This window comes from Lepisma saccharinum, chromosome 4 (genome assembly GCF_977018435.1).
Source record: "Lepisma saccharinum chromosome 4, izLepSacc3.1, whole genome shotgun sequence".
In the NCBI taxonomy this organism is placed as follows: domain Eukaryota; kingdom Metazoa; phylum Arthropoda; class Insecta; order Zygentoma; family Lepismatidae; genus Lepisma; species Lepisma saccharinum.
Window position 1 is genome coordinate 77,731,352 of NC_139232.1, and position 13,521 is coordinate 77,744,872.

The following is a 13,521-nucleotide window of genomic DNA, read 5'->3' on the forward strand; positions in this document are numbered from 1 at the left end:
ATCAACCCAATATATGCCACTTAAGTCAAACAATGTTAAAAATGCAAGTGTATAATTATTAGTTTGGAATTAAACAGCTGGAATTTCGGCCTTTGAGGATTTATGAATTATGGAACTTTAATTTTCAACTTTATCCCCCTCCAAATACGAACAGGCACCTGAATGTGAGGTTCAGTTTGAGCTCTAATGTAGATGTGCATTTTAAATATTTCATAACACACACAAACACATACAAATGGTCATCCAAAGGCAAAAAGCAAAAGTTTGTTTTTAAGATGCACTTCATGCTTAGACAGGAAAATCAGAACTAACCTACAGTTTAGAGTGAGATTTGACCCACTGAGCAATGTGCCTCCACTGAGTATAAATCCAAAACCTCTTGATTACCCACAACTACACCACTGGGGCAGCCTGCAAATGGTTATCGACAGTAAAATTTCCGTATCCGGAAAACAGATTTCATAAAATTTACAGGAGAAATTACTTACCCAATGCAGTTTTTTTAGACTTGTGGAAGTTCAGGGAAGCATTTTCTCGCATCTTTCATTGAATTTTGCCGGTAAATCATGTATTTTTCGATATAAATGTGTGACCGATGCACAAAAGCTGTGGCATCCATTTCCTTCCAGCTGGATATTGCCTTTGTGTAATCCCGGTCAGCGTTTCCAAACACGTGTTTTTGAAACTGAAGAAGGTACGTTTCCGCAAGTGGTTTGTGGGGTTATGTGTCAATGGTTCGTGGAGCTATGCGAGAATGGTGTGTGAAGCTACATATTTTTTTTCTAAACCAATTTTTAACTATTCTAACCTAAACATGGCTCAACCTAACCTAACCTTACCGAAAATGGTTCATGGGGCTATGCGTCAATGGTTTGTGGGGCTACATAGGTATTTTTGGGTGGAAACACTGCATGCCGACTATGGTAGTGAAACTGTGACATTTAGCATGTTACTGAAGAGAAAAAGAAACGATCAAAACTGACTTCATACGTCGAAAATATAGATTATTTCTGTGAAAAACGCGAAATGCCACCTTCAGCAATGTTTCTCAATGCAGAATACGTAAGTAGGAATATGGAAAGTGACATAAATAGAGAGTTTCAGGCATTTTCCGGATACGGAAAGTTTACCATTATCGACTATTACTTCTTACACAAGATACGGTTCAAGCTAGAACTGTTTAATTTTGAAGTAATCATGGTACACATGTATTTTTCACATGGATCAATAACATTGCACAAGTGATCACTTGTTTTCTGAATAATAATTTTTCCATCTGCATGCTCCAATGTGTATATATGTTTACTAGCAGTCATTTGTTTACTGTTGTCTTTGATACAGACTGCACACTGCTGCTATGTCATGTGACATGAGGTGTGAAGAGGAATAACATTCCTAAATGTTTTTGCTGTTAGGTTAGGTAGGAGAGGTTTTGGGGTTTTAGCATTAATTAAACGTCCCTATATGTTGGTGGGTCAGGGTTAGGACTCTTATGATTAAAATAATGTTGAATGCTTCCAGCAACACCTGGTGACATAATATATTTGAGCCTCATGTTAAAATCTGCCAGCAATGCAGTGTCTGAGATGACCATAAACCAAGTAGAGCTGCTTGCTGGGAAGTGCAGATGGTCACACAAGCTAGTTTTAAAATCATAATTTCTATGGTAAACAATACTTAGTGAAGCTTTTAACTGTGCCGATTTGTCTCTCCAAGCTTCAACTTTAGTTCCACAATTGTTTCCGGTATCCCTAAACACTTCCTAACACTCATGTAAAACGGCTAAAAATCATTAAATATTTGGAACCGTTGCCGAAATCGCCATTTACTCATGAATGACGATATCAAATCACAAGGGGAAAACATCCTACTTAAGTATTATATGTTACTACGTTTCTTGTCGGCTACTTGCCAGTGTGAAAATAATCAGATATGATAACGAGCATTCCATTACTGAAAAAAGTACCATAATTAATATGTTTTTCAATGTGTATCCAACGACATTTTAGACATAACTTCGACTAATATATTCGTTTCGCTTCACCATTGGCATTGCAGGCAAGAAAAAAGTCTTGCCAGATTTTATTTCTTAAAGCCTGAACACAAATGATTAGATACGTAATATCAAAAACATAAATAAATGAATAGCGAAATAAAAAGTTTTCAACTTACGTTAAAAATTTTCTGCGGTCAATTCTTCCCTCGGCAGTCATTAACTGGATTTATTCATGTTATCAAATACTGTCAGCACATTCAAATTTTATATAAAATATCCGTATCGCAGAAGCTGTAATCTGCTGATTTTATTATACACTGTGTCAAATCTACTCCTTAAACAACACGTCAAATTGAAAGACGACACATTTAATTATCGTTAGTCATCAACTTATGTCCTAATCAGCTGTTTCAGCAATACTAAAGTTCCAACACGAACGGCTAGGTAAGATTTCTTGTTGCCGTTAAATGACCAATATCAAAATGTTCTCCATGCCAATTTTTATATTGTTATAAAAGAATGTATGTACTAATATGTGTGGGTTTTAAATTTCAGATGAACATAGAAACGCAAAAAATTATAACATTAAGAAACAAATTCTGCGTTTGACATTTTTTTCCTTTGGAATGTTCATAGATACTCCGCCGATTGGCAAATTGTAAAATCTTGAACCTCAGTCAAGAATTAAATATACTATATACTAGGGGTGATGAATTTAATGCACATTTACGCGGCATGTGTTTGTTCTTATTACGATTTTTGGGGCAAGAATAAATTATCATTTGATAAAGTCACATAGCAAGACAGGAACAAGGTTTATTGATTAGTAAACTGAAACCATAGACTAAGAAGCCTTCTTAATCTATGCTGAAAGTGGTGGTTGAGGATATAAATAACTTCGGTTGAAGAAAGCCAACATTTAATTATATATATTTGAGACTTCTTATAATCTACCATTTTTTAAAATAAGTTTATAATCATTAATCAATTATTTCTGATGATGCTTAATTCGTAATCGGTTATTGTTATTGTTAGTCTTGTCTCACGGATCGCACATCCCGGTGTCAAGTTCCCGTTGATTTATCATTATGAACTGAAGTAAACATGGCAGAAAGCATATCTTTTGGTAGTTGTTTGGGGTTGAAGCAAACAACGTTAAGAGTACGGTGTTTTTGTGTCTCTTTGTCAGCGAATTTTTACTAAACACATTGAGAGAAGAAACTTTGTCATTGCCTGACACCTGTTCTCCTGAATCTGTTGAATTTAGGATATAAACTGAGGAAATGGTTACTAATTCCAGGGAAGAGGCCACTTGGGCCAATGTTGCCTTCCGAATTGCAGTCGGTGCAGTTTCACACCCGATAGAATACGCAAAAGTATTAATACAGGTGAGATGTATTACATTGTAATCTTAAAGAGATACAAACCATGTACTGAGAAAGTGATCGTCATAATTATCGAGATGAAATGTGCATACTCATCGCCGGTTTCTCAACCCGAAGTTCACAGTAAAAATATGTTACTATGTTATGATTGAATTAAAGAAGCTGTCAGTTATAATTCTAGTATTTACATCTTCCAGAAAATATACTAGAAATGTCAGCATAAAAGAAGTACAGTTTTAATTTTTGCAGAAATCTTTTGGAACAATTCAGGATACCTTCTGAAACATTAAGAGACCTACGTTTTAATGTTTAGATTTTAGGGCTTAATTGCTATTTCATCACGCATTTTGGTAAAAATTTACAGTACCAGTTTCATAGATCGGAGACACATTAAAATCGCATATTTTGTGTTTCACATGGTTCGTACTACCAATTGTGTATTGCGGAACATAGTTCAAGGTGCCATTATGCTTTTTACACGAAAACAAACGCATTTTTCACATTCTGAGTGTTTTTTTTTTATTCCTTTCTTCGCTTTCGAAACACACAATATGGCGGGCACATCTTGACTCACGTTTTGGGTATGCAGTGTTTCAACCTTCTTTGCCGAAAAATACCTACTATCGTGTTCGTCACTGGTGGAAATTATACATTATGCACGGTAGCTGACGGATAGCCTCACGAACCATACGCGGATAGCCCCACAAACCATTCACGGTAGCTGACCGATAGCCCCATGAACCATTTCCAATAAGGTTAGGTTAGTGTATTTTTCAAGAGAAATATCTCACCGACGCACAATTGCCATTACTTTCATTTGCTTGCCCTATGACAACCGGATGCTGGGTACGTTTGATGATGTAAGCCCCTGTCAGTGTTTCAACCCCCCCTTTTTTTTTACTATGCTTGCCTAACGTAACCAAACCTAACCTAACCTTATTGGAAATGGTTCGTGGGGCTATCGGTCAGCTACCATGCATAATGGTTCGTGGAGCTATCCGTCAGCTATCTGGGCTATTCGTCAGCTAACCGAGCATAATGTACAATTTGCACAAGTGACGAACACAATAGCAGGTATTTTTTGGTCAAGGATGTTGGAAACACTGCATGCCCAGTACAGTACGGTAGTCAAGATTTCCCGCCATATTCTGTGTTATGGAAGCGAAGAATTGGAGGGTTTTTTTTCGTGTGAAAAGCATAATGGCACCTTGAACTATGTTCCTCAATACACAATTGGTAAGTACGAACCATGCGAAACACAAAATATCCGATTTTAATGTGTTGCCGATCTATGAAACTGGTACCCCTATCTGCTTCGGGGAATATTCTTTAGGGTGTATTCAGGTTTTTTTGATGAAACTAATTTGAATTTTTCACATTACGAGTACTTCTTTCTTTTCGTGTTTTCGCTTCCATAAAACACAATATGGCGCATACACCTTCGTACATCATCGCGCGTCATGCTTGTGTTTTGTCGATTTTCATTGGGTATGCAGTGTTTCCAACCTTCTTAACCCAAATAATACAAACATAGTTAAAATGCGTTGAACCATTGACGATAGCCCCAAGACACATTACGTAAGGTTAGGTTAGGTTTAGTTAGATTAGGCAAACATAGTTAAAATTTGTGTAACTAGTTAGGGTAGGTTTAGTTAGGATAGGCTAACATAGTTAAAATTCGTTTTACTACGTTTGCCTAACCTAATAGCCTTTGGCGTGTGCACCTTCATAGATTATCGTGTGTCGTGCTTGTGTTTTGAAATGAATAAAAAAGCCTTTATATAAAAAATAGCCTTTGGTGTGTACACCTTTGTAGATTATCACGCGTCGTGCTTGTGTTATGTTGATTGCAGGGTTTCCAACCATGCCATTGTTTTCCGCAAAGATGACGTGTTGTGGATGCGTGGTGAAATTCATACCGGGTGTGGAAGATCCAGTGGATTTTGTAATTGGGTACTTGAAAATTGGGTAGCCCCACAAACCATTCATGCATAACCCCACAAACCATTTCCAGCAAGGTTAGGTTAGGTTAGCAGCCATTCCGGGTAAAGAGGGAATGATACCAAAAAAAAATTAATAATCAAAAATATGTTCTATTTGCATGCAATGAGTAGATAAAACTTCTCATTTAAGCATTCTGCTGAGATATTTTGAAAAATAATATATTTGATATGTGTTATTGTTACAAGAAATAGCTGCTTTTAGTTGGCAATACATTGCCAGTAGCATTCACTATGTTGGCAGCTCCCTTATAGACATGCAGTTCAACTGTTAACTCCATTCTCAGGAAGTTTACTGCTGAGTTTATGTTTTGAGAGTCTACACACTGAATTTCAGAGACCAAGGTGAGTAAATTTATGAATTAAATGTAAAACAGTAATTAGATGTACATGGTGTAACATCCGTGACAAAAAGAAGATACTTTTTAAAAATACAGAATTGAACTAAATTTGTTTTTGTCAAAAGTAGATAATGTTGACATTCTAGTAAAATACTTGCATCCTACCATCTTAAAGATATTATCTGAGTTTAAATAAGAATAAAATAAATGTCACGGATGTTACATTTCTATCACCACTGATACTTTTAGGTTTGGGTTGTCTAACTTTATGAACTAGAGTCCATGTTACATAACCTATTACTGGTATAATTCAGAGAGATTTAAAATATATTATTGATGTGTAGAACTTGATTTTATTAATTCATAGAGTAAAATGAAATTATTTTTCTTCGTTCCATTTAGAATTTATTTTTTATGTTATAATGAAATGTCCTTAAAATCAGTGGTAGCTAACAGAAACCTAAAATAACCTATAATTTGGTCCAAGTTTATGTTTTCTCTTGTTGCAGATAATGCCACCTGCAAAGTCTGCTCCTAGAATGGCAAAAATGAGAGCTAAAATGAAATCTGAAAATCCAGAGAGATGGGCTGCATATTTGGAAAAGGATAGAGAAAGAAATAGGTTAAAAAGGCAAGAAGAAAAGGAAAAGTGTGCAAAAGACAAAAACCTTTTGAATTTGAGGAGAGAAAAGACTAGACTGAGGGTACAGGAGTGGAGGAGGAAAAAAGCAAGCGATGAAGACCAATACACCTCCAAACCCTTCAGCTTTGGGCTCATATTCTTCAATAGCAGTAAAATCACTACTTTGTACTGTTCAAAATGCTGAAGAATTCTTCAAAGTCACTGAAGCTCAATGTAAGTCAACTGAGGTTCTTTTTGAAACCAAGAGACAGAAGAAACTTCATTATTTTTGAACAAACGATGGGAGTACGTGCGAACGGCACCAGGAATACAGGAAATACATCAAATCAAGAAAATTGATCTGAATCATATTCTGATGACTGTGATGATGATGATGATGCATCTGTTGAAAACAACATAAATGAACTTGGACATAACTCGAAAACCGAAGAATTAGACCTATGTGAACTCAATGTGAATATTGTACCTGAGTATACGTTGAAGTCTGCATCACTGGTCATGGAAAGACTCAGGTTAGCCATAACTATGTTGCAGTGTGTCAGACAAGTGTTTTGCGAAACAGTGGTGATTTACGTGTGATCTTCTTGAAGCAGTATGGAAAAACTGGCAATTTATTCGTACCTAATAAAGAGGATGAAAAATAAATAAACATTAAGCAGGTGGTCCGCATTCTATCTAATCAAACTGTAACGGAAAATGGAAGTAGAGTTATGTATGATTTCAAAATCAAAATCTGCTTGTAGGATTTTTATTTTTAAGAAAAGTCTTTAAAATCCTATTTGTGTTATAATAATTACAAATTGGATAATGACCACACAAGACTTTTCTTCAATCCATGGTTTCTTCCAATAAATAAAATTATTTGCTCTGATTTCTAATTAGAGACTTAATTATGTGTCACTGCATAATTGTGTTAATTATACTATGTAATCTGATTAATTTAAGAAAGGTAGAACAGTACAAATCTTAACTGTCTGTCATATATTATGTCAGATGTAACATCCGTGACGAATTCCATGTAACATCCGTGACATGAATAAAGCAATTATAAAATCAATTCCTTTTCGTTTTTGTGAATTAATAGATCAGAACTAGAACCTGTAAAGCTTGCAGATCAACACAATGAGTATAAAATGAATTTTGTCTCAGGCAGTAACCTGGATTTTTAAATTTTAGTTCACAGCCTGTAATGTGAGTTCACAAATTCTGTGACATCCGTGACTGAACATTTTTTTCAGTTTCCGGAATAGTAATACATTTTACTCAACATAGTTTTTTCTGTAGAGAGGTCATCACCATTTACTGTGTTTCACGTTTAAAAAAAGTTCACAAAATACATTTAATTTTAATGTTAAGAGCTTTAAATTAGTAAAACTGTAACGTCCGTGACAACTGGAATGGCTGTTAGGCAAGCAGAGTTAAAATTTTGTTCATAAAATAATGCGAAGAAGCTTAAAAAGAAATCCACTTCACGAGTATTTTTTGGGTTACGAAGGTTGGAAACACTGCATCGACAAAACACAAGCACGACGCGCGATGATCTACGAAGGTGTACGCGCCATACTGTGTCTTTCGGAACAGAAACAATACAAATAAAGAAGTACTCGTAATGCAAAAAAATTGAAATTACTTTCATCAAAAAAACGTGAATACACCTTCAAGAATGTTCTGCGAAGCAGATAGGTAAGTACGAATGTTAAAAGTGACGAAAAGAAGAAGTTACATGTGTTTGTGGAATAGTAAATTTTTACCGCATTTTTTTCATGGTTCGATTTCGATGTATGTCTGTTACAGTGGTGTGGCGTGGGATTTTTAAAAGTGTTACCGGTTGTCAGTGGGACATTTAAGGATGGAGCCGTAACACAATAAACATTAGCCCAATAAAGAAATACGTAATTTGATACTTACAGAAACATTGAAGTAATTAACACCGCTTGTTAATTAATTGACAATGCCCGAAAACAACACAAAGACGAAAGACACCACTCACAAAACTCGCACTGCACAGTCCCTCCCACCAACCGTTGTTTACTTTTGTAACACGAGAAGCACTCTCCTTGCCCCCTCCCCTCTCAGCATCGGCACTTCTTCCCCAATAGCCAATATTTCCTTCGGAGTTCGGAACCTTACACTGCAAGAAGTCCAGTTCTACTACTGTTGCCATCTTAGTTCTTTTGAAACCAGATTTGCCCAAATCGCGAAACTTTTCGTTTCAAATAAGACGTATGTAGAGTAGATGTAGTTTTCCTCTGTTTCCTAACTACTCCCACGTTTCGCTAAATCCACAGAAATATCATTTCTGACACCACTATTATTTTGTATATTTTACGTTCCTTGCTACCTTTAAGGCTTTCGCTTTATAGGATAATCGTAATCGTGACTATGAGGTTGCATGGTGAATTATTGAAATAAAATTATTATTATTTTGTGTATGTAATTATTAATTTTTATAATTATGTAAGTAAAAGAATAACAACAAACTTTGATATAACCATTTCTTGCTGAGGATTCAAACCTGTGACACCTGACACTTCAGAGCATTCTAAGATAACAATTGGGAAACTATGCTTGTAAGTAATGTTTTCACCCAAAAACAGTGCTGCTACCTCAAAAACATTGCTTCAATCCGAAATTATCGCATTATAGATCGGCCCTTCCAACAATTATCACAAATTCCTGTAACCGAAATAATAATATATGTGTGAAATATAGAATTTTAGGTTGACATTTTTAGAAGGACAGCGGACCCTTTGACCATACCCATTCCTCTACTCTCCTTCTCGCCCATGATTTCGAAGAAGGACAAGGAGGACTTTCGTAATCGCTGATATTTAGTGTAAATACAAAATATCACTTGGTAGTTTGCTTTTCCCCAGTGTGAGTGGACACCTTCAGAGTAAGATAGACCCGATTAGGCGACTTAGCTCTTTTCTGTCAATTGAATATGTCAACACTGATCTGTATCCGGTAAGGATCACCGGCAACTGTGGCGGCTAAACAGACCCGCCTCCTCCTCCCGCCGTAACAGTCTTTCTTGCGTGGGCTCAGGGCCCTATCCTCATGTTGCCTGAGGAGGATACCGGATCAGACCTCCTCTTCGCTTTTGGCGGTGTCAGAAAAAATGTCAGTTTGCAATATTTACTTTACGACAATATTACCAGTTTATGTATGTAATAATATTTTAAGACAGGTTCTTTAATTCTTTATATTTTGTTGTTACCTGCGGTAACAGCGGTTACATGCACGCCACGCCTCTGGTCTGTTAATACATACTGCGGAGTATTAGCTATTACATACTGCATGTTTCCTTGAGAATGGTTTTTTCACTTCCATATATAATTCTTGACTTGCCATCAGCCATTTGTTTACTGTCGTCTTGGTTATGGGTATGACTCATCGCATGTATGGCAAACACCTTCTCGTTGTAGTGCCATATTTCATCTTCTGGCACAGAATGCTTTTGTGGCTAGGTTGGCTTGTTAGGTTTATATAACTTAGCATAAATACAATGCATTTAGCCTAACAACGAAAGCATTTTACATGATGTCGAAAGACAAAATACGGTGCTTGACCAAGAAATTGTTTCACTTATATGGAATAATTGAACCCCCCCCCCCCCTTCCCCAGGAACTAGTGAATAATGATAGTAGTCTGTGGATGTGCCTCATCAGCATGGAATAGGGATGTTTGCGCAAGGTACCTCTTACATATATAAATTGGATTTTTTCGAACAGCAGGGCCTACCCGATTGACCAATGGCAGCGTCGTCGCCTTATAATCAAGGGGTCCCAGGTTCGAAACCTGGTGGTGGCACATAGTGGTTCAGATCCCACTTTAAACTGTAGGCCCAGTCGGAATTAGCCTTACTGTGCATAAAGTGGATTTATTACCTGTCTGATCTCGGGACAACACGTCTCACACGTTCATTTAGTTATTTTTCACATTCGTACTTATGTATTGTGCATTGTGAAACATTGTTTAAGGTGGGATTTTGCTTTTCTCACGAAAATAATTTCAATTTTTCACATTATGAGTAAGTATTGTTATTATTTTTTTCGCTTCCGTAACACACAAAATGGTGTGCACAGCTTGAGCAGCATCGTGGATAAGTGGGTATACACTGTTTCCAACCTTCTTAACCAAAATATGCCCCACAAACCATTCACGGTAAGGTTAGGTTAGGCAAACATAGTTAAAATTTAGGGTCATGTTACGTACCGGCACATGTAAACCTTATGGCAAATGATTGAAATGAGGAATCATAGATGGCAGCACGCGAAAAATTTTAGGATCGCAGATTATAGTAACAATGCGCACGCGAATTGAATGAAAGCATTTGGGAGAACTGAAATTGATTGTGATTACATAAATTTATGAACTGAGATAAATAATGGAGATGGATAAGAGCGAGAGAAAGAAATGATCGACACGTGCAGCATATGTGATTATATGTAAAGATTAATGAAGTTAAAAAGTGATTACAATTTTTTATCTATACCATCTTAGTGGGAAGGAGTTTTTTTCCCACTAGACCTTTTTGGTTGTTCACCCCTGTGTGGTGCCAACTCAGTGGCGGCCCCCAAGCCCTTCCGTTGCAGCACATCTATTCCTGACCCGGATCGAGGTCGAGCACAGGACAGGCGGCGCCCCTCGATTAACCCCTTTCCTCTGCTTGTATCAAGCCATCGTGCAAAAAATATTGATTTGAATTATTGTATTCTTGACCAATGCCAAAAAAGAAGAGAAAGAGAGCAGGGAAGAAAACCCGGGAATTGATTCTGGAAAGGAGAAAAAGGAAAGGGGGTGACATTATCCAACCACCCGTTGAGATGAAGTATCCCTTGTGTCTTTTGCACAAGATAAAGAAAAGGGAGTGTAGTTACAATCTTACACCAATAGATTTACCAACTACACATAAGGATATATATCGGGATGCTCATGGAAGCAATCTCAATGATCCACGGCAAGCTGATGAGAAGGGTTGAATAGATGAAGAAATTGTATGTAGATACCTCTGTAAATAAGAAATATATCCCTTAGAGGAATAAGTATAGACAGATAGAAGAAGAAGTCTATTAACTAATTGATAGAAGATGTCTATTAACCAATTGATAGAAGAAGAAGCCTATTAACTAATAGGCAAATCAGCTGATTAATTGATAGAAGAAGAAGCCTATTAATTGATAGAAGAACAAACCTATCACATATCTATGAAGGGAATGGAAGAAGTAGTTTTCTAATATATATACAATATACTCAAAAGGAAATATCTGTTGTGAATAACAAACTGGTAGCTTATATACTACCATGTATATAAATCTAATGTAACACTAAAATTAAGAATATACGCTGCATTGGACCTTCTGTAGTAGGTTAAATGAGTTGTTTCCTTTGTTTTTTTTCTTCCTTCTATAATAAGTTATCAATCAGTTTTAGTTGCCCTGAGAATCTCATGTTTTACCCTGCCCTATGCTGGACTGGTGTCACCTTCTCCGGGACGTGGCATTAATATAACATAATGGAGAAAATGCAAAAAATGATGATGGAGATGGAAGATAACAATAGAAAGATGATAATGGAAATGAAAGAAAGAACGAAGGAAGATAATAGAAGAATGCTAAACAATTACTGCAGAAAAGGATGTATGATTGTGGAAGTTCACGGTAGAGAAAGTAGCAGAGTAATAAAAGATAGAAGTAGAATGGTAAACGATTACTGCAGAGAAAGGAACAGAATAATAGAAGATAGTGAGAGAGAAATGGAAGAGATGATGAAAGAAAACAGTAGAAAATTAGAAGAAAGGTTGGAAGATTATTGCAGAGAAAGGAGTATAATTGTGAAAGACTATTGCAGAGAAAGGAGCAAGATGGTGAAAGAATATCACGAAGAAAGGATAGAAATGATGGAAAACTGTATACAGGAGATGAAAGCATCTGGAAGAAGGTTGAACCTGGAGCAGTTACGAAAGTATAAAATAGATGTTCACACGAAGATCAAATAAGAAAAATCTGTGGAGAAAGTTGGTGTTAAGAGGCAAAGCATTGTTATTAATGAAAGTGATGCGGTATACGACGAAGAATACGACAAGAGTATAAAGATAAATGATATAGGTGAAATGAAGAAAATTGAATAAAAGAAAATAAAGTGAAAGGAAATGACGAAGAATATAACACATCAGTGGAAGAAATCCAGTTAGAAGCTAACGAATACCCAGATATCTCGGAAAAGGAAATTGAAGGGTCAAGAGGTGTTATAGAACAGTGTAGAGACATCTTTAGTCAACGGCCAGGGTTAACCGATGAATATGCAGATGAAACCGAGGAAGATACTGATAGATCAAAGGTATCCATACAATATTCCATACATTTCATAGAAAGAGAAGAAGTGAAGAGAGAAATGCAGAAGTCAACCGAATGGGAAAATAGAGGAGATTCCAATAGTATGAAAGTTAGTCTAAGACAAGTGATCAACGAGTGCAATGAAAATGTAAGATCTGTGATAGAACTGAAGAAACATGTGACAACACCAGAGAAACAGTTTCATAATTTATCTAATCAAGCTGGGCAATTATACGAACAAATAAGAAAATATACAAAATGGAAATGTAAGGAAAAACAAAAGTAGGAAAGAAGAAGAAGAAGAAAAATATGAACAGTATAAACCTGTAAAAGAATATATTAAGAAGAAAGTAAGAAGAAAAAAGTGGCTGATGTTGTACCATAGAAGAAAGAAGGGAAAGAAAATGGATGAACAGTATGATCCTATGACAAAATATGTAAGAAGAAAAAAGTGGCTGATGTACCATAGAAGAAAGAAGAAGAAGAAAATAGAGAAACAATATGAACTTGTAAGTATGTCAAGTGGAAATGGAAAACTGTAGTAAGAAGAAGAAAGTGGATGATGTCGTACCATAAAAGAAGGAAGAAAAACATATGAGCAAGAAGACAATAGCAATTACAATAGGAGAAATGTAGGATCTTGTAAATGTAATCGTGACAGAAAAATTTTCCTACATCTACGAAGTTTTCTGCAATGAGAAAATTTTAACCCGAAGGAGGGGGATTTTATGTTACATACCCACACATGTAAACCTTATGGCAAATGATTGAAATAAGGAATCATAGATGACAGCATGCGGAAGAAATATTAGGATCGC

At 36.2% G+C, this 13,521-nt stretch overlaps 2 protein-coding genes across 2 annotated transcripts in view; one reads left to right on the forward strand and one right to left on the reverse strand.

Annotated features, from left to right (window-relative positions):
* Positions 1-2,405, reverse strand: part of ACC (acetyl-CoA carboxylase) — a 151,195-nt gene extending 148,790 nt beyond the window's left edge. The window contains exon 1 of the mRNA XM_083120824.1: positions 2,173-2,405. The gene's annotated coding sequence lies outside the window, so the exon portion shown is untranslated. The remainder of the gene's footprint in view (positions 1-2,172) is intronic.
* A 670-nt stretch (positions 2,406-3,075) lies between these two features.
* The window catches only part of LOC145987218 (mitochondrial carrier homolog 2-like), a 28,208-nt gene continuing 17,762 nt past the window's right edge, over positions 3,076-13,521 (forward strand). Inside the window, exon 1 of the mRNA XM_083121737.1 lies at positions 3,076-3,384. Within this exon, the coding sequence (XP_082977863.1) occupies positions 3,280-3,384 (105 nt within the window). The 5' untranslated portion in view covers positions 3,076-3,279. The remainder of the gene's footprint in view (positions 3,385-13,521) is intronic.